Source organism: Stomoxys calcitrans, chromosome 2 (genome assembly GCF_963082655.1).
Source record: "Stomoxys calcitrans chromosome 2, idStoCalc2.1, whole genome shotgun sequence".
Classification (NCBI taxonomy): Eukaryota; Metazoa; Arthropoda; class Insecta; order Diptera; family Muscidae; genus Stomoxys; species Stomoxys calcitrans.
Window position 1 is genome coordinate 106147775 of NC_081553.1, and position 18529 is coordinate 106166303.

An 18529-nucleotide genomic window follows, 5' to 3' on the forward strand; every position below is an offset into this window, starting at 1 on the left:
AAAAAAAATTTCATAAAATTTTCTCCAAAGACAAAATTTCTAGGCAATTTTCTCTAAAGACAAAATTTCCATGAAATTTTCTCTAAAGAAAAAATTTCCATGAAATTTTCTCTAAAGAAAAAATTTCCATGAAATTTTCTCTAAAGACAAAATTTCCATGAAATTTTTTCTAAAGACAAAATTTCCATGAAATTTTTTCTAAAGACAAAATTTCCATGAAATTTTCTCTAAAGACAAAATTTCCATGAAATTTTCTCTAAAGACAAAATTTCCATGAAATTTTCTCTAAAGACAAAATTTCCATGAAATTTTCTCTAAAGACAAAATTTCCATGAAATTTTCTGGTAAATAAAAATTGTCCACGTTTAAAGTTTAAAATTTCTTTAAAAGAATTTTCAAAAAATTTTAACTGAACAAAAAATGTTCATGTACTTACTTCCTTTAAATGGCTATGACAAAATATTTGTTCCATTAGTCAAACGTAGAGTAGCGTTCCAAGCGCCTCGATCTTCTGCGCTCATTTTATAATTTTTGACACCAAGTTTCGCGGTGTCTCCCACCACTTGATCTTTCTATCGGGCTTTTGGTCGTCTCGGTTTGCGTGTACCACCGTGTCTGCTTTCACAAGTACCCATGCCTCAGAACCATTTATCAACGTGGGTTGTATCAGGGTATTGTATAGTGTAATCTTCGTCTGTCTTAATCCAAATAAACATCTGTTTGCGAGTATTGTTCTTCGCTTAATCTCAAAACCGGTATCATTCGTTTCGGTTACAGCGGTGCCGAGGTAGATAAAGTTGCTGATTATCTCAAAGTTGTGGTTCCCAACTTTCCCCATTTTCTTTATCTGTTATACACTCCACCATAGGAGGTTTGTAACTACTCGAAATATTCGTCTGAGACCCCATAAAGTATATATATTCTTGATCGTGACATTTTATGTCGATCTAGCCATGTCCGTCCGTCCGTCTGTCTGTCGAAGCATGCTAACTACCGAAGGAGTAAAGCTACCCGCTTGAAATTTTGCACAAATATTTCTTATTAGTGTAGGTCGGTTGGTATTGTAAATGGGCCATATCGGCCCATGTTTTGTTATGATATCCAACAACTGTGCCAAGTATGGTTCAAATCGGTCCATAACCTGATATAGCTGCCATATAAACCGATCTTGGGTCTTGACTTCTTGAGCCTCTAGAGTGCGGAATTCTTATCCGGTTGGAATGAAATTTTGCACGACGTGTTTTGTTATGATATCCAACAACTGTGCCAAGTATGGTTCAAATCGGTCCATAACCTGATATAGCCGTCATATAGACCGATCTGGGATCTTGACTTCTTGATCCTCTAGAGGTCGCGATTATTATCCGATTTGCTTGAAATTTTGTACGACGGATTCTCTCATGACCATCAACATACGTGTTTATTATGGTCTGAATCGGTGTATAGCCCGATACAGCTTCCATATAAATCGATCTCTCTATTTTACTTCTTGAGCCCCCAAAGGGCGCAATTCTTATTCGAATTGGCTGACATTTTACACTGGTCTCCAATTTAATTGTGGTCCGAACCGGACCATATCTTGATATCGCTCTAATAGCAGAGCAAATCTTTTCTTATATCCTGTTTTGCCTAAGAAGAGGTGCCGGGAAAAGAACTCGACAAATGCGATCCATGGTGGAGGGTATATAAGATTCGGGCCCGCCGAACTTAGCACGCTTTTGCTTGTTTTCTTTATCTGATCGGTTGTACAAGGCTTTTTGGGAGTTGAAACTATCTTTTTCGCCTTATCTCCAGTTAATGCCATACCCGTTTTCACTCACTCTCTTTCGATTCTTTCAAAGGCTGCAGTTATTATTCCGGTGACCGACCTATGTTATCGATGTCGTCGACATAGGCGAGTAGCATCTGTTGTCTTGTGAGTAGTGTGCCATATCTATACACATCTGGATCTAGTATTAATCTTTCCAACGGGATATTAAAGAGATCACGCCATAAGGTCTCGCTGTCTGAAACTTTGTTGGGTATTGATTGGTTCAGAGAGATTCTTTTCTATTCTTACTGAGCAGAGTCATCCTGCAGAGTCTTATCAATTCAGCAGGTAAATCAAACACAGACATCCTTTGAAATACCTTTGCACGTATAGGGCTGTGAAAAGCGGCTTTGTAGTCAACAAAGACAAAGTAGGTGTTGATTTGTCTTCCTCGGATCTTTTCCAGGATTTGGTGCAGTGTAAATATTTGGTCTATGGTGGATTTATTAGGTCTACAGCCACACTGATAGAGCCCAACTATCTCATTGACTTTAGGTTTTAATTTTTCACACAGTACGCTTGAGAGTATCTTATATGTGATGGGGAGGAGACTTATTCTTCTGTAGTTGGCACATTCCGTCTTGTCTCCTTTCTTGTGTACGGGACATAGTATGTTGAGGTTCCAATCATCGGGTATGTGTTCTTCTAGGCAGATTGCGCAGACAATGATGATGCATATCCCTTGTCAGCGTGTCGCCTCCGGTCTTGAATAGTTCAGCGGTTAACCCGTCGGCTCCTGCTGCCTTGTTGTACTTCAGTCAGTTCACTGCTACTTGGACCTCATTCTGACTAGGAGTTAAACATTCCATGCCATTATCAGGGATTTTTTCTGTGGTATCCTCTTCGCCGCCTTCGTCGGACACTAGCAGTTGGGTAAAATGTTCTTTACCTATCTTCAGCATGCTATCTGTGTCTGTTACCAGATTTCCTTCTTTGTCTCAGCAGGAGGATGTGCCATCGGTTTAATGTTTAATTCTTTGGTAAAATTTTTGGACTTCATTCTGACTCCTGTACATCTCAACTCGCTCACACTCACACCTTTCCATTTCCTTTTTCTTTTTGCGGAATAGACGTTTCTTCAATCTCCTTTTCTCCCGGTTCCTACTGATTGCAGGATTGCTCTGTATGCCGCTTACTTGGCTTCAATAGCATCTCGACACTCTTGGTCGTACCATGGGTTTCTTGGGGTAGGCTTCCGATACCCAAGTACGGATTTCGCGGCATTTCCCATGGACTGGGCAATAGTTTGCCACTTCGCCATTATATCATCGGAACACGGAGTGCTTACTTCAAGCCGTTGGATCAGTCGAGTGGAGTATGCCGTTGTCATCTGTTGTGTTTGCAGCTTTCCAATGTCCAGCTTCCATTCAGTGTCAGATCGTACTTTCTTTGCCATGTTCAAAAGGGTGCGAAACTTTGCTGTAATTATCCCAGTCTATATTCGTACATCTAACATCTTGATGAATGCCTTCCATCTATCACATCGTGATCAATTTGGTTCCTCGTTTTTTGATTGGGTGACAGCCATGCGGCTTTGTGAATATTTTTATGCTGAAATCTGGTGCTGCGGCGAAATCTATTAGCCTCAACCCATTATCGGACGTCATCTCGTGTAGTCTAAACTTTCCGAGTGTTGGACCAAATATGTCTTCTTTCCCTATCTTCGCATTAAAATCTAGCCTCTCATCCACCAGAGTAAAGCTTGAGACAAGGTGCTTCAGTCTCTGAAGAACCACAAATTCACAGCCAAATTCATGCATCGTATTATGGCAGCTATAGTATATATCGTTAGTAACCGTTTGGTGTTGTTGTGACGCCATTCCCAGTCCATCGCACTTCCTGTAAGGCGGTAATATCTGCCTTGTACTCCCCAATACATCCGCCAGCACGTATACTTCTCTATAGAGAATGTGGATTTTCCAGGTGCAGATCCGCAAATCATGGTTCTTTTTTCATTTGCGTGGGTCGTCAACGTATGGGTCCGTTTTTTTTACTATTCCTTTGTTTCATATAATTTTACGGGGGCGGGTTAAAGGCCCAGCTCCCCAACTGCTTGAGTTTTGTGGGATAGCACATGTATCCCTCGTAGTCGCAAGATCCGACGCTCATCTCCAGCCGCCTCCAACCTCGCAACAGACGCTGATGTTGGCCATTGGTTATTTGAAGGCGCCAATAACTCGCCTTGTCATCACGAGTATCATTGGCACTCAATATTTAATAAAGAACCAGTGCCAGTTGACTCCTCACTGACTGCCCGGACTCCATTTGCAGCTACTCCGCATAAACACAGAGCTTTTTACTATCCGCAACCTGTGGATGCGCCCGGTAGCTTTCAGCTAAGGTTCGCGTGATAACGATGGACGCCAACCAAGTCAGAGCTCAAAGTTCCAGCCTGTTTGGAGCTCATAGATATTCTCCGAAGTCAAAATTTCTATGAAATTTTCCTTGCTAAATACAGTGTAGTGCTTTATGCCATGTAGAGTATTTTCATGCCATATGGCGACACCCTAATACTTTTAGCCTTTTGCCAACAGGTGGCATACGGGTGGATATAAGAATCTACCCAATCATCGCATCAAAAAGTCAAAAGGTGCAATAGACAAGAAAAGTGAATTTGTTTACCACAGAACATCAATCACATTGTGAGACATTCGACATTCGGCTTGCCGCTACTATTTTGTTGATTTTTTTCTTTCGTACTTTTGTTTGAGCAGAATTGTACAAATGTTTGAAATGTTTATATGTATGTCAGTACACATGAGTGTATGATAGACAGACATGCGAACATGTCTGTCTCTCAGTCTGGCTGGCTGGCTGGCCCTCTCTTGTTGTATTTGTTTAAAAAATTTCTAGCAATTTTTTCATTTGAAAATATGTACACACAACTTCTTAGGGGGGTTTAGAAGTGTTTATAGCACGAAACAAATAATATTTAGACAAATGTTTTATGATTCACTTTATTATGACTACTAAGTCTTAAGTGACCCTATTTTAGGGTAGAAAAGGAAGAAACAAAAATAAAAATATTTATTTAGTGGCCTGTAAAAAAAAATCGAACAGGAACTGGACCCCCCACATGTTCAAAAAGTCTATAGTGTGGCGATATCCAAAACGGCTATCGTCCATATCGGACTGTATTTGGATATCGCTGCCATATAGATCGATCTGTCGTATCAGGATTTTGTACTCATTACAGCCATAATTATTGGCAGATTCTGCTGAAATTTTCAACAGTGGGTTTCAATAGGGTCCGAATCGAATTTAGTTCCTATCAAACCATTTCTGCAAAAACATGTAAAAACTTCTCCCCAAAGAGATGTTGCACTGCATAACGCTCTTCCGACTGGGCTGTAAAAAGGAGGCCCCTTATCATTGCGTCTTAAATTGTATCCGAATGCCTGGGAAGTTTGTCCCCTGTTCCTTAGTGGAATGTTCTAGGCCAAATTCGCATTTGTCTTAAGAGAAACCCTTAATGAAAATGTATTCCTTGTTTTTTATTTATTTTTATACCCACCACCATAGGATGGAGGTATACTAATATCGTCGAACGCGTAAAGTTAGCCGCTTGAAATTTTGCACAGATACTTCAAATCGGTGTAGGTCTTTGGGGATTGCAAATGAGCTATATCGGATCAGATTTGGATATAGCTCCCTTATAAACCGACCCTAAGAACCGCAATTTTTATCCGATTTCGCTGAAATTTTGCATGTGGTGTTCTGTTATGACACCCAACAACTGTTCCAAGTACGCTCTAAATCGGTTTATAACCGGATATAGCTCCCATGTAAACCGATCTCCCGATTTGACTTCTTGAGCACCTGGGAGCCGCAATTTTTGTCCGATATGACTGAAATTTTGCACGCAGTGTTCTGTTATGACTTCCAACAACTGTGACAAGTACTTTCCACATCGGTCTACAACTTGATATAGCTCCCATGTAAACCGATCTCCCGATTTGACTTCGTGAGTCCTTACAAGCCGCAATTTTTGTCCGATATGGCTGAAATTTAGCATGTAGTGTTCTATTATGTCTTTCAATAACTGTGTAAAGCACGGTCCAAATCGATCTATAACCTGATATAGCTCCCATATAAACCGATCTCCCGATTTGACTTCTTGAGCCCTTACAAGCCGCAATTTTTATCCGATTTGATCGAAATTTTGCATGTAGTGTTTTGTTATGACTTCCAACAACTGTGACAATTACGATCCACATCGGTCTATAACCTGATATAGGTCCCATATAAACCGATCTCCCGATTTGACTTCTTGAGCCCTTACAAGCCGCAATTTTTATCCGATTTGATCGAAATTTTGCATGTAGTGTTTTGTTATGACTTCCAACAACTGTGCCAAGTATGGTTCGAAACGGTCTATAACCTGATATAGCTCCCATATAAACCGATCTCCCGATTTGACTTCTTGAACCCTTACAAGTCGCAATTTTTGTCCGATTTGGCTGAAATTTTGCATGCAGTGTTCTATTATGACTTCCAACAACTGTGCCTAGAACGGTCAAAATCAGTCTATAACCTGATAGACTGGTTTGGACCGCACAACCGGTCTCTAGATCATCGTTGTACGGTTTCTAGAAGCTTCAACTTTTGCTGGTTTGACAAAAGTTTCGTATGTAGAATAAAATTATTGCCTTCAACGAAATTTATGTTGTGCTAGCTGGGCAGGGCCCGCTCCGCTGCGCCTTCTTTCACTCTCTTATTATATCTGCACCCTATACTGGCACGGTCAGGAAATATGTTCTGTTTTGGGGTATTGGTACGGCCTTTCAGATATTTCGCCCCAATGTGGGCTATAGTCGGTAAATATATTCGGTATGGGGGTATTTTTGGGGGTGACGTGGACCCTCACATATCAGATTCGCGCTCTAGACTGAAATATCTTTCATTTGAGCCTCATATTGTCATTAGTGATTTATAATTCAATTCAGATACCCTTAGATGCACCACCCTAAATAAAGACACCAAATTTCTGTTTTAAAGTTATTATGAACACACCTAATTTCGCTTAAATCGCCCCACGTACCTCCGAGATCTGACTATTTTAAAAATAGGGTAAGGGAGGGGCCACCGATTAAATTTTGTATGTTAGATCTATTTCATTTTCTTGGTTTTGGTAGTGGATTGGAGTTGCCAAACCCTTTGCCCGAAAGTGGAGTCAGATTCATGCTCTACTCCCAAAAACCACATATGAACTACATATTGCGGTAGTCGGTGTATATGTCATTGACCTTTCTTTTAATTCCCATATTATCTCTATCGAACTACAAGTCCTATTTAAGGGTATTTAGTGGGTGGACCGGTCCCGGACTCTGCCAAATGTGTATACACTCATTTTGTGACGTTGGACATTCATGCCCGTTTTGGGGGGGTTCTTATGGTTAGGTTGGCCTCGTAGACACATTGGTCCAAATTCCTATAACAGATGTGTACTCAACTTCCAAACACATTTCATCGGTAAATATGTCCTGTTGAGGGGTTTTGGGGACTGGGGAGGCGCCGAAAACACTATGGAATAAATTTATATACCAGATTCTTACTCTACTTTTAAATGCCTTCCATTTGATATCCATATTACCCCGATTGATAAATATGTCCTGCTGGGTGCTTTTGGGGCGTGGGAAGGCCCCTCAGATACCAAGGATTACATTTTTGTGTCAGATTTGTTCTCTACTTTTGAATACCTTTCATTTGATTCATTTAATACTATATTGCCTTAAGCGGTAAAAGAGTCCTGTTGGGGGTTTTTTAGGGGTGGGGAGACCCCCCAAACACTTAGATTGAAATTTTTAAACCAAGTTCGTACTCTACTCTTCAACTCCTTTCATTTGATACCTATATTGTACCAATCGGTAAACTTGCCCATTCGGGTGGGTTTTGGGATGGGGCGTCCCCCCAGGTTATTTGGCCCCAACATTTTATACCAATTTCGTCTTTTTGAGGTACCTGAGGTGACATACAAAATTTTGATTAAATCGGTGCCCCCATCTCCAAGATCTGGCGTTTTTGAACAAGATCTGGCGCTTTTGAAAAATAGACTAAGGGGGAGGGCCCATAATGTAAACATATTCTTGATCATTATGACACTTTATGTCGATCTAGCCTTGTCCGTCCGTCCGTCCGTCTGACGGACCTGATATAGCTGCCATATAAACCGATATGGGGTCTTGACTTCTTGAGCCTCTAGATGGCGCAATTCTTATCCGATTAGAATGAAATTTTGCACGACGTGTTTTGTTATGATATCCAATAACTGTACTAAGTATGGTACAAATCGGATGATAACCTGATATAGCTGCCATATGAACCGATCTTGGATCTTGACTTCTTGAGCCACGAGAGGGCGCAATTCTTATCCGATTGGAATGAAATTTTGCACGACGTGTTTTGTTATGATATCCAATAACTTTGCTAAGTATGGTACAAATCGGATGATAACCTGATATAGCTGCCATATAAACCGATCTTGGGTCTTGACTTCTTGAGCCTCTAGAGGGCGCAATTCTTATCCGATTGGAATGAAATTTTGCACGACGTGTTTCGCTATGGCTTCCAACAACTGTGCTCAGTAAGGTTTAAATCGGTTAATAACCTGATATAGCTGGCATATAAACCGATCTTGGGTCTTGACTTCTTGAGCCTCTAGAGGGCTCAATTTTCATCCGATTTGGCAAATCTGTACATAACCTGATATACAATAGCTACCATATAAACCGATCGTGGATCTTGACTTCTTAAACCACTGGAGGTCGCAATTTTCATCCGATTTGGATGAAATTTTGCACGAAGTGTTTTGTTATGACTTTCAACTACTTTGTTAAGTATGGTTCAAATCGGTTCATAACCTGATGTAGCTGCCATATAAACCAATCTGGGATCTTGACTTCTTGAGCCACTAGAGGGCGCAATTCTCATCCGATTTGGCTGAAATTTTGAAACTATGCCAAGTAAGGTCCAAATCGGTGCATAACCTGATATAGCTACCATATAAACCGATCTTGGATCTTGACTTCTTGACCCACTAGAGGGCGCAATTCTCATCCGATTTGGCTGAAATTTTGAAACTATGCCAAGTAAGGTCCAAATCGGTGCAAAATCTGATATAGCTACCATATAAACCGATCGTGGATCGAGGGCTCGATTCTTATGCGATTTGCCTGAAATTGTGCATGAAGTGATTTGTTATGACTTTGAACAACTGTCCTTTGTATGGTTCAAATCGGTTCATAAACTGATATAGCTTCCTTATAAACCGATTTTGGATCTTGACTTCTTGAGCCACGAAAGGGTGCAATTTTCATTCGATTTGGCTGAAATTTTGCACGAAGTGTTTTGTTATGACTTCCAAATACTTTGCTTAGTATGGTCCAAATCGGTTCATAACCTGATATAGCTACCATATAAACCGATCTTGGATCTTGACTTCTTGAGCTACTAGAGGGCTCAATTCTTATACGATTTGCCTGAAATTGTGCATTAAGTTGTTTGTTATGACTTCCATGAACTCTCCAATGTTTGGTTCAAATCGGTCGAGAACCTGATATAACTGTCATATAAACCGATCTTGGATCTTGACTTTTTAAGCCTCTAGAGATCACAATTCTTATTCGATTTTGCTGAAATTTTGTACAATGGTTTCTTCCATGACCTTCAACATAGACGTTCAATAGGGTTTTAATCTATCTATAGCCTGACACAGCTCCCATATAAACCGATCTACCGATTATGCTTCTTGATCCCATTCAAGGCGAATGGACTGAAATATTACCCTATGACTACTACTATGGTCTTCAACATTCAGTTCACTTATGGTCCGAATCGGCCTATTACTTAGTATATCTCCAATAGCATAACAGTTCTCATTGAATATTCTTTGTTTGCCTAAAAAGAGCTACCGCGCAAAGAATTCGACAAAAGCGATCCATGGTGGATGGTCCGCCCGAACTTAGCACGCTCTTACTTGTTTTATTTATTTAATTTTTTTTAGTTTATTTTTTTATTTTTTTATTATTTTAATATTTTTTTGTTGTTTTATGTTTTTTTTTTATATTTTTTATGTTTTTTTTTTTGTAATTTTTGTTTTTTTTATATTTTTGTTATTTATCTTAATTTTTTTTCTCTATAACCCAAATGACAAGGAATTCCATTAATTTTCCGTTGATTTTAAAAAAGACGTGCTATTTTTAAATTTTCTCTTTACAAATTGGTTATGGTCATAACTCTGATGCGGTAAATACTTGTATGGCAATTATAAATTAACCCTAGATATGCGCTGAGGTATTTAGCAGAATTTTATAAATTTTTGTTAAAATTTATTCATTGTTGGCAATAATTAACACCAATCGAAAGCAGTCCCAATCAATGTGGTTGACTCATTAAAGCGTATAAGAAACTTCATCAGAAATAAAAAATATTTTCTTTTTTATTAACAAATCTTGCACTGGCATTTTTTTGATTATTAATTTTTTTAAGTTTTCCCCTTTACAAACCACTGCCCTTTTAATAATGAAAAACCAATGGAAATTGTTTGCTATTGACCTCTTTGTAATAGCAAATGTCAAACTATCGCCACATTGTATGTGAAGTTCAATTAATTTAATTCATTAACAGTCACTGTCACTTTGGGGCCAGACGCCCGCCATAATAGGGGGTTTTAGCTATAAAGTCAACAAAGTTAAACCGCAAAGCAAGCCTCTTAAAATTTCAAAAACAATGTAATAAAGACCCGACAGGGGCGGTGAAGGTGCTGATGATGGCAGCGGTGAGTTAACCGTCATCATAGTTCAGTAATGAAAGATGATTGCATAGAAGGCATGCAAGCCGCCCAACCATTGTCGCATACCTCTAGCAGCAGAGGGCGTTTGTGTAAAACAAAAGCCTGTGCTAGACAAGTATTCGAGAAAACGGCTTCAAGCCTTTTAATTGGATAATATACATATCTAATAAAAAAAAAATATATATGCCAAACAATAACTTTTTCATAAGACAAAGATGGGAGATGAATATGAAGTGACCTCGTATAACTCATACCCAGAGTATTAATAAAGTTATGACGCAGCGGTAAAAATAAAAAAATTAATTTTGTTTTTACCAAAAGCATATAGTTTTTGGCTATTAGCATAAAAAACTACGTCATATTTAGGCTTAATTTTCTTTTGATTCAAACTAACTGGTTTTCCTGACTGTTGTGATTTTGTTTTGTTTTATCGTTAGCCGTACACAAGTTAGCTATAAAATTGTTATTTATATTCTTGGCTATAGATTTGCATAAATGCTACGGATTTTTCTTCTATATGAAGCTATTTCTTCTTTTGGCTCGATTACAAATTGGTTCGCCGCAGCAAACATGAGGGTCAATTGAGAATTAGCCTTGCCCAATGTTAACACAATTACGGTGTTGATACGCTAATCTCGGACTTAAAAAAAATTCTTTTATATTAAGATTCGGCCGGGCCGAATCTTATATACCCTCCACCAAGGTTCGCATCTATCGAGTTCTTTGCGCAGTATTTATTTTTAGGCAAACAAAAAATAATGAATAAGGACGAAGGAGCAGCTATATCAAGTTATAGTCCGATGTAACTCTCAAGAAGCAAAATCGGGAGATCGGTTTATATGGGAGCTATATCAAGTTATAGTCCGATTGAGACCATTTTGCACACGTATGTTGAAGGCCATGGGAGAAGCCGTTGTACAAAATTTGTGCTAAATCGGACGAGAATTGCGCCCTCTAGAGGCTCAAGAAGTCAAGACCCAAGATCGGTTTATATGGCAGCTATATCAGGTTATGGACCGATTAGGACCATACATCGCACAGTTGTTCGAAGTGATATCAAAACACTACGTGCAAAATTTCAGTCAAATCGGACGAGAATTGCGCCCTCTAGAGGCCCAAGAAGTCAAGATCCCAGATCGGTTTATATGGCAGCTATATCAGGTTATGGACCGATTAGGACCATACATCGCACAGTTGTTCGAAGTGATATCAAAACACTACGTGCAAAATTTCAGTCAAATCGGACGAGAATTGCGCCCTCTAGAGGCTCAAGAAGTCAAGACCCAAGATCTGTTCATATGGCAGCTATATCAAAACATGGACCGATTTGGCCCATTTACAATCCCAACCGTCCTACACTAAAAGGAAGTATTTGTGCAAAACTTCACGCGCCTAGCTTTACTCCTTCAAAATTAGCGTGCTTTCGACATACGGATGGACGGACGGAAGCTATTTCGACTTAGAATGTCACGACGATTAAGAATATGTATACTTTATGGGGTCTTAGACGCATACTTTGAGGTGTTACAAACAGAATGATGAAATTAGTATACCCCCATCCTATGGTGGGGGGTATAAAAATACTAATCATATTTCAAAAATAGGCTATCTGAGACTGTTTTTTGCATAGCTTTATTATCCCTTCCCTTAGGAAGCCCCCTAGGAAGGAATGGTTTTAGTACCACTTCATTCAAGAAAGTGTAGTTTATGTATTACTTCCCTGAGGAAAAGAAGTTTTAGTAGGCCTTCCCTTACGAGAGGAGGGTAGTTTAAGTACCCTCTCCCTTAGCGAAGCGTGTTTTAGTACCCTTTCCGTAAAGAAGGGTTGGTGTTAATATCATTTCCCTCTGGCAGGTTTCGTTTAGAACACTGTCGCTTAGGAAAGCGTGGTTTTAGTACTCCCTCCCTTAGGAAAGGATAGTAAGAGTATCCTTTCCCTTTGGTAAAAGGATAGTAAGAGTGTCATTTCCCTTGGGGAGAGGATAGTTAAAGTTCCCTTTCTCTTAAGTATCTTTATTAACATTTCTCTTAGGAAGTGGTAGTCTTAGTAACCTTTCACTTAGGAACGTGTAGTTTTAGTAACCCTTCCTTCAAGAGAGAACTGTTTTAATACTCCTTGCTTTAGGAAAGGTTAGTTTTGGTAACCCTTCCCTACAGAAATTGTAGTTTTAGTACCCCATCCCTAAGAAAATGGCAATTTGAGTACACTTTCTCCAAGGAAAAGGTAGTTTTAGTACCCCTTCCCTTAGGACAAGTTAGTATTAGTATCTTTCCCTGATGGGAAAGATACTTTTTAGTACCCTTTCCCTAAGGAAATGTTAGTCTTAGTATGCATCCATCCCTTAGGAAAGGTAAACTTTAGTACCCCATCTTTGCGGAAAGGGTAGTTTTTAGTACTCCTTCCTTTAGGAAATCGAAGTAGCCCATAATTTAGGAAATGGTGGTTTTAGTACTCCTTCCTTTAGGAAAGGGTAGTCTTAGTTCCTTTTCCCTTAGGAAAGGATCGTTTTACTGACTAAGGATATTTTTTGTGCCCTTTCCTTTGGTGTTCTCTTGTTTTAGTACCTAAGAAAAAGAAATTTTTAGTACCCATTCCTTAAGGGAAAGATATTTTTGTTACCCCTCACTTAAGGTAAAGGAAGTTTTTGAACCCTTTCCTTACAGATATTTTAGTTATAGCGCCCTTTCCCTAAGAAAATAGTATTTATAGTATCCCTTCCCTAGGGAAGATGTACTTTTAGTATCTTTCCCGTGGAAAAATTACATTAAGCACCCTTTCCTTAAGGAAAAGGTAGTTTTAGTACTCTTTCTCTAAGGAAATGTTAGGAAAGGGAAGTTTTAGTACCCCATCTTATAGGTAAGGGTAGTTTTAGGATTCCTTCCTTTAAAAAATGGTAGTTTTAGTACTTTTTTCTTAGGAAAAAAGTGCCCTTTCTGTCAGGAAAGCGTAGTTTAGTAGCCTTTTTCTAGGAAAGAATAGTTTTAGTACCTCTTTCCTTAGGAAAGCGTAGTTTTAATTCCCTTTCCGTTCGGAAAGTGTATTCTTAACCCCCTTTCCCTTAGGGAAGTGTAGTTTTAGTGTCCTTTCCCTTAGGGAAGGGTAGTTTTAGAACCGTATCTCTTAGGGAAGGGTAATTTTAGCGCCTTTCCCTTAGGGATAGGTAGTTTCAGAAACTTTTTCTTTAGCAAAGGTTCGTTTTAGTACTTTCTCCTTTAGAAAAAGTTTGCTTTAGTACTCCTTCCCTGGGGAGAAGGTATCTTTAGTAGCCTTTCCCCAAGGAAAATGTATTTTTATTACCATTTCCCTAAGGAAAAGATATTTTTGGTACCCTTTCCCTAAGCAAAAGATATTTTTACTACCCTTTCCCTAAGGGAAACTTATTTTTGGTACCCCTTTCCTAAAAAAAGTTGTTTTTGTAACTTCTCCCTACAGAAATGGTAGTTTAATTAGCCTGTTTCTACGAAAATTGCTATTTTAGTACACTTTCCCTATGAAAAAGATAGTTTTAGTACCCCTTCCTTTAGGAAAGGGTAGAGGTTAGTTTTAGTGCCTCTTCCTTTAGGAAAGGGTTGTTTTAGTACTCCTGCCTTGAGGAGAGGGTAGTTTTAGAATCCCTTACTTTAGGAAAGGGTAGTTTCAGTACCCGTTCCTTTAAGAAAGGGAAGTTTCAGTACCCCTTATTTTAAGAAAAGGTAGTTTCAGTACATTTTCCTTTGGGAAAGGTCAGTTTCAGTACCTTTTCATTTCTATGAGTGTACCCCATTCCTGAGTACAGGATTGTTTTAGCATCCCTTTTTTGCGATATGCTGGTTCTAGTTGCCTTTCTCTAGGGATAGGTTGTTTTTAGGAGCCTTTTGGGAGGGATAGTTTCCTTCAAAGGCATAGTTGCCTTTTTCTAGTAGCATTTTTGGAAGCCTTTTTCTAGTGATAGCCTAACTTAAGTTATCTTTCCTTTGGGAGAAACTACCAAGATCCTGCTGACAAATCAACGACATCTACCTCTTTTCACAAACAATCTGGAAAATTTCCTCTTGCCCTTGCTAATGTTGATTGCCAATTTTGCATATAATAAACTTTAATTGACCTATTTTCATGAGTCAATTTTTTGTACTTATAGACACATTTACTTATATCTACTTATTTATTTCTATGTACATATATACTTAAAGCGTATTTTTGATTGAATCACAGTATTGTTTTGATATAAATGTTATTTCGTTGTTTTCAAATTAAACCCCACAATACAAAAAACTATTCGTAAACAACATGAGTGAGGGTCTTTCATTATAGTTGAAAACATTTGAACATGGGCAACTCATTGAAGTACATCCTTTGTCCGATAGACTTGCTTCATGACTTCGGCGCACATATTGGCTATTTTTATAGAAATTTTCGTACACATTTTATTTTTAAGGAAAATTTCGTTAAAATTTTAGAAAATTTTTTCTTAGAAAATTTCGTTAAAATTTGTTTTATTTGTCAAAACATTATGCCTTGCATTTAAAAATGATGTCTATATCCTTATTTGATCAATTGTAAGCCCTTACAAGTATGTTATTGGGTTGCCCAAAAAGTAATTCCGGAATTTTTAAAATAAAGTAAATGCATTTTTAATAGAGCTTAGAATAAACTTTAATCAAACATACTTTTTTTACACTTTTTTTCTAAAACAAGCTAAAAGTAACAGCTGATAACTGACAGAAGAAAGAATGCAATTACAGAGTCACAAGCTGTGAAAAAAATTGTCAACGCCGACTATATGAAAAATCCGCAATTACTTTTTGGGCAATCCAATATAAAATGAAGCATAATTAATTTCTAACCTATAAAGGCAAAATACTACAATGCTATTGATTTAAGAGAATCACTTGTTACAAAAATTGGACACGAATGAACGACACACTTAATGGTCGCCTATTGCACCTATTCGATTTTACACTCATGTACCTCTTAGCACATATTGCATAGTAGCTGTAATAACATCAACCTTATAAATGTATATTCGACATATGCACATATACTACTTACTTGCCTTATATCATTAGCACAAACACATGCACATAATGTGTAGAACATATGCAAGTACATTTACCTATAATAAATATTGGGTTGCCCAAAAAGTAATTGCGGATTTTTTAAATGAAAGTAAATGCATTTTTAATAAAACTTAGAATGAACTTTAATCAAATATACTTTTTTTACACTTTTTTTCTAAAGTTCTAAAGCTAAAAGTAACAGCTGATAACCGACAGAAGAAAGAATGGAATTACAGAGTCATAAGCTGTGAAAAAATTTGTCAACGCCGACTATATGAAAAATCCGCAATTACTTTTTGGGCAACCAATACTTATTTGCCTTATATCTTTAGAACAACAAACACATGCACATAATGTGTAGAACATATGCAAGTACTTTTACCTATAATAAATACCTTGCATGCCACCAACTTAGTTATGTGTATATAATTTGCCAATGCTTTTATTTTAAATAGACAAAAAGTTAAAATAACAAAGTTAAGAAAATTGTAATCAGTTTTGCGTTATATTGCTATTACCACCACCTTTTGTTTACGTATACATACTTACTTGCGATATACATACATACGCACATATATCTCATTCACCTTCAATGGTAATAATTTTTATTTAATTCTCTTTTTCCTTTTTTTGATTCTCCCTCCCCGACATCATAATGATTTTCTTCGATTCATCGTTGTTTTGTGCTACCTACAATGCTGCCACTTTCATTCATGGTTTACAGCACGTGACATGGAGTCTGATTCTGAGGGTTGGGAAGAGCGTGAACCATCTCGCACTCATTCGGTGAAATTCAATGCTGATGTACCCACACATGAAAAGGATACACCATTTATACGCCAAAATACACCACATCCCAAGGAGTTGCGTGATAAGGCCAAAAAGTTATTGGCCACCAAGAATCGCATCAGTGATAGTGGAGATAATTTGGAACCCTTGTCCGAGGAGGTGAGTAAAATTTTAAGTAAAAAAAAAAATCGAATAAGAATGGGGCTCAAGAAGTTAATTAGGGAGATCGGAGCTATATCAGGCTGAAGACCGATTCAGACCATATTTGACACGTATATTGAAGGTCATGGGAGAAGGCGTTGCACAAAATTGCAGCCAAATCGGATAAGAGTTGCGACCTTTAGTAGCTTAAGAAGTCAATATCGGTTCATGTGGTAACCATATCAGGTTATGTACCGATTTGAACCATATTTGACACAGTTGTTGAAAGTCATAACGAAACACTTCATGCAAAATTTCAGCCAAATCAGATAAGAATTGCGCCCTCTAGTGACTCAAGAGGTCAAGATCCAAGATCGGTTTATATTGGGTTGCCCAAAAAGTAATTGCGTATTTTTTAAAAGAATGAAAAATCCGCAATTACTTTTTGGGCAACCCAATATGACAGCTATATCAGGTTATGGACCGATTTGAACCCTATTTGGCACAGTTGTTAAAAGTCGTAATAAAATATGGACCAATTTGAACCATACATAGCAGAGTTGTTGAAAGTCATAACGAAACACTTCACCCAAAAATTTCAGCCATATCGAATAGGAATAGGAGAAGGCGCCCTCTAGATGTTCAAGAAGTCATAATTCCTGATCGGTTTATATGGCACCTATATCAGGTTATGAACCGATTTTAACCATATTTAGCATAGTTGGAAATGATAAGAAAACTCCTCATGCAAAATTTCAGCCAAATCGGATAAGAGTTGCGCCCTCTAGTGGCTCAAGAAGTCAATATTCATGATCGGTTTATATGGCAGCCATATCAAAACATGGACCGATATGTCCCATTTACAATCCCAACCGACCTACACTAATTGGAAGTATTACGTCGAAAGTTAGCGTGCATTCGACAGACAGACAGACGGACGGACATGGCTAGATCGACTTAAAAAGTCTTAGACGTATATTTCGAGTAGTTACAAACAGAATGACGAAATTAGTATACTCCCATCCCATATTGGAGGGAATAATAAAAAGTCTTATATCCCCGAAACCAGTTGTGAACTTTGGGGATTTTTCAGCATTATCCAGCAAAGATTTGAATCATTTTAGAAGATTTGGCAGCCCAAAAAATTTTTCGAAATGTCGAGGTGGCCAAATTTAAAAACTGCCAAGAGGCGCCTGGACCATCTAAGGCCTTGCAATTTTGCACATGATCTCGATGACTCAGCTCTAAGCATTTCAAGTTTCAAAAATGTTTGTCTGGCCGTTCTCAAATAGAACATTTTTTACTCGATTTTTTTTCGATTCTATCCCAGTGTGTAACACCTGTTTCTATGTACTGGACTAGCCTGATGGATACTTATCGGCCAAGAGCTCCCGTCTCTGTAATCGGTTTACCATATTTTTCCATACTTCTGTGGAAATTTTTTTCTGATTAATGATTTTTATACCGTACGCCACTACCGTGGTACAGGGTACTATAACTTAGTGCATTTGTTTTAACACCCAGAAGGAAGAGAGATAGACCCAATGATAAGCATACCGATCGATTCAGAATCACTTTCTGATTCAATTTAGCTAAGTCCGTCTGTCTGTCTGTCCGTCTGTCCATTATATTTTGGGTACAAACTACGTCGCAATTTTCATTCGACCGTCTTGAAATTTGGTACAGGCATGTTTTTCGGCCTAGAAACGAAGCCTATTGAAATTGGAAAAAATCCATTTAGATTTAGATATAACTCCCATATATATATTCGTCCGATTTGCAGTAAAAATGCCTTAACATGGTCATTTGTTAACCGATTCTCTTGAAACTTGGCAGAAACGACTCGGCTCTCGGCATTATGGTCATAGAATTCAGTGAATTTCATCGAAATCGGTTCAGATTTAGATATAGCTGTCATATATATATCGCCCGATTTTCACTCCTAGAGCCACTGCAAACGC

The 18529-nt window shown here is 38.2% G+C and overlaps 1 protein-coding gene across 14 annotated transcripts in view; it reads left to right on the forward strand.

Annotated features, from left to right (window-relative positions):
• LOC106081822 (protein lap4) overlaps positions 1 to 18529 on the forward strand; it is a 704386-nt gene that overhangs the window by 242875 nt on the left and 442982 nt on the right. For all 14 annotated transcript variants that reach the window (XM_059364098.1, XM_059364099.1, XM_059364100.1 and 11 more), the window contains one exon: positions 16363 to 16586. In XM_059364098.1, the coding sequence (XP_059220081.1) occupies positions 16363 to 16586 (224 nt within the window). The remainder of the gene's footprint in view (positions 1 to 16362; positions 16587 to 18529) is intronic.